This window comes from Carcharodon carcharias, chromosome 1, assembly GCF_017639515.1.
Source record: "Carcharodon carcharias isolate sCarCar2 chromosome 1, sCarCar2.pri, whole genome shotgun sequence".
NCBI classification, from domain to species: Eukaryota; Metazoa; Chordata; class Chondrichthyes; order Lamniformes; family Lamnidae; genus Carcharodon; species Carcharodon carcharias.
The window spans coordinates 220,999,723-221,001,895 of NC_054467.1; the positions used below are offsets into that span (position 1 = coordinate 220,999,723).

The 2,173-nt window shown below is 42.1% G+C and overlaps 1 protein-coding gene across 1 annotated transcript; it reads right to left on the bottom strand.

Annotated features, from left to right (window-relative positions):
* Positions 1–1,541: 1,541 nt before the first annotated feature.
* Positions 1,542–1,883, bottom strand: LOC121275826 (MICOS complex subunit MIC13-like). Its single transcript, XM_041183501.1, has one exon. The coding sequence runs from the start codon at positions 1,881–1,883 to the stop codon at positions 1,542–1,544; it is 342 nt and encodes a 113-aa protein (XP_041039435.1).
* Positions 1,884–2,173: the final 290 nt, after the last annotated feature.

A 2,173-nucleotide genomic window follows, 5' to 3' on the forward strand; every position in this document is an offset into this window, starting at 1 on the left:
AGTCTATGCCTCTATTCTTCCTACCAAAGTGCATGACCTCACACTTTCCCATGTTGTATTCCATCTGCCACTTCTTTGCTCATTCTCCTAACCTGTCTAAATCCTTCTGCAGCCTCCCCACCTCCTCAATACGACCTGTCCCTCCACCTATCTTTGTATCATCTGCAAACTTAGCCAGAATGCCCTCAGTTCCTTCATCTAGATCTTTAACGTATAAAGCGAATAAAGTTGTGTTCCCAACACTGACCCCTGCGGAACTCCACTAGTTACCGGCCGCCATCCTGAGAAGGACTCCCTAATCCCCATTCTCTGCCTCCTGCCAGACAGCCAATTGTCTATCCATGCTAGTACCTTGCCTCTAACACCATGGGCTCTTATCTTACTGAGCATCCTCCTGTGCGGCACCTTGTCAAAGACCTTCTGGAAGTCCAAGTAAATAACATTGACTCTCCTTTGTCTAACCTGCTCGTTACCTCCTCAAAGAATTCTAACAGATTTATCAGGCATGACCACCCCTGGATGAAACCATGCTGACTTTGCCCTATTTTACCATACACTTCCAAGTATTCTGAAGTACTTTTTATATTCATAAATTTATTTTATATAAAAATATAAATTAAATTTATATAAAGAATTTATAAAAATTCTTTTAAAAAACTTATTTATGTTGCTTTCTTATATACTTTATTAACTTTACCACCAATTTATGTACTATTTTAAACCTTAGTGATACAAAATTCAGAAATTACCACCTTTGAGGTTCTGCTTCTCAATTTGGTGCCTAGATCCTCATGCTGACTATGCAGAGCCTCCTTCCTCATCCTGCCTATGTCATTGGTACTACATGGACCCCGACCACTGGATCCTCTCCCTGCCACTGCAAGTTCCTCTCCAGCCCTGAGCAGATATACCGAACCCTGGCACCGGCAGGCAAAACAGCCTGTACTCTTGCTCTTTGCTACAGAGAACAGTGTCAATCCACCTCACAATACTATCCCCTACTACTGTTTTTGACACCTCCCCCCGCCCCCCACCCCCCAACCCTTGAATGGTTTCCTGTACCACGGTGCCATGGTCAGTTTACACATCCACCCTGCAACTTTGACACCGTTAATGTGTTGTAAATTATTACTTAATTATATTAATCACTTATTTATGTTGCTTTCTTGTATATTTTATTAACTTTACCACCAATTTATGTACTTTTTTAAACCTTAGGGATACAATAAAACTTATCCACTCACCAGATACTCACCAAACAGTTAGCTCCTTTCCCTGTAGTACAGAAGGAATCAATGGGGTGAGAAAGATAGAAAATGGAAACAAACACCTCCTTCCTTCCCCTTCACTGAACTCCCCATCTCATAAACTCCAAGTCTTCACTCAGTTAGTCAGCTGTACTCTGTTTGCCTTTGCTGCACTAAAGCACCCTGAATTTATTTATTTAATTTTTTTTTTCATGTTCAAATAAATTTTATTACCATCATATAAGTATTTACATTTTGTTACAGTCTGTGGTCTTATGACAATGATGGAGCTCTTCACTGTGCTCTGTCGGTCATATTCTTGATGTACTGCCAGCCCTTCTGAGTGTATTCATTACATTTTGTAGGTGCAGCCGACAAGAAGTTTGCCGTTGCTTCAACTCCTGTATTCCAGTACTCAGCTATGGGCACATTCAGCTTGGGAACATCTGGTAGCTCCACTCCGAAATACTTTGTCCACTGATCCACAGCAACCGGTAAGACGGTTGACCCCTTCTTCAATATCTCACAAATTTGTTCCCCATTTCCCAGTAAGTCTTGGTCATAAACGAAGTACACAGTCCCTCCAATTATCCCAGCCTTTGTAAAGAACCTCACGGTCCTGAAGACGGACGCCATGAGCTAGGCTGCAGCACCCGTGACCTTTCAATTTATAGTAAACTGAGCTGAGGTTACAGTAACCAGATTCAACTAGTTACCTAATTAACTACTCAGCTCCTACAGCTGAGAGTGAGTTTACCCTGTCTAAACTGCCAGAAAGAAAGAAAGAACCCACCATCCCCAGTAGGCACTACCCCTCTTGGAACTTCAAAAGTCAGGGTTTGCACGGCAATTGCTCGTAAGTGCAAACTTCCTCTGGGCAATTGCCCTGTTCTGGGAACCATTCAAAATTGCAATTTTAACCGCAA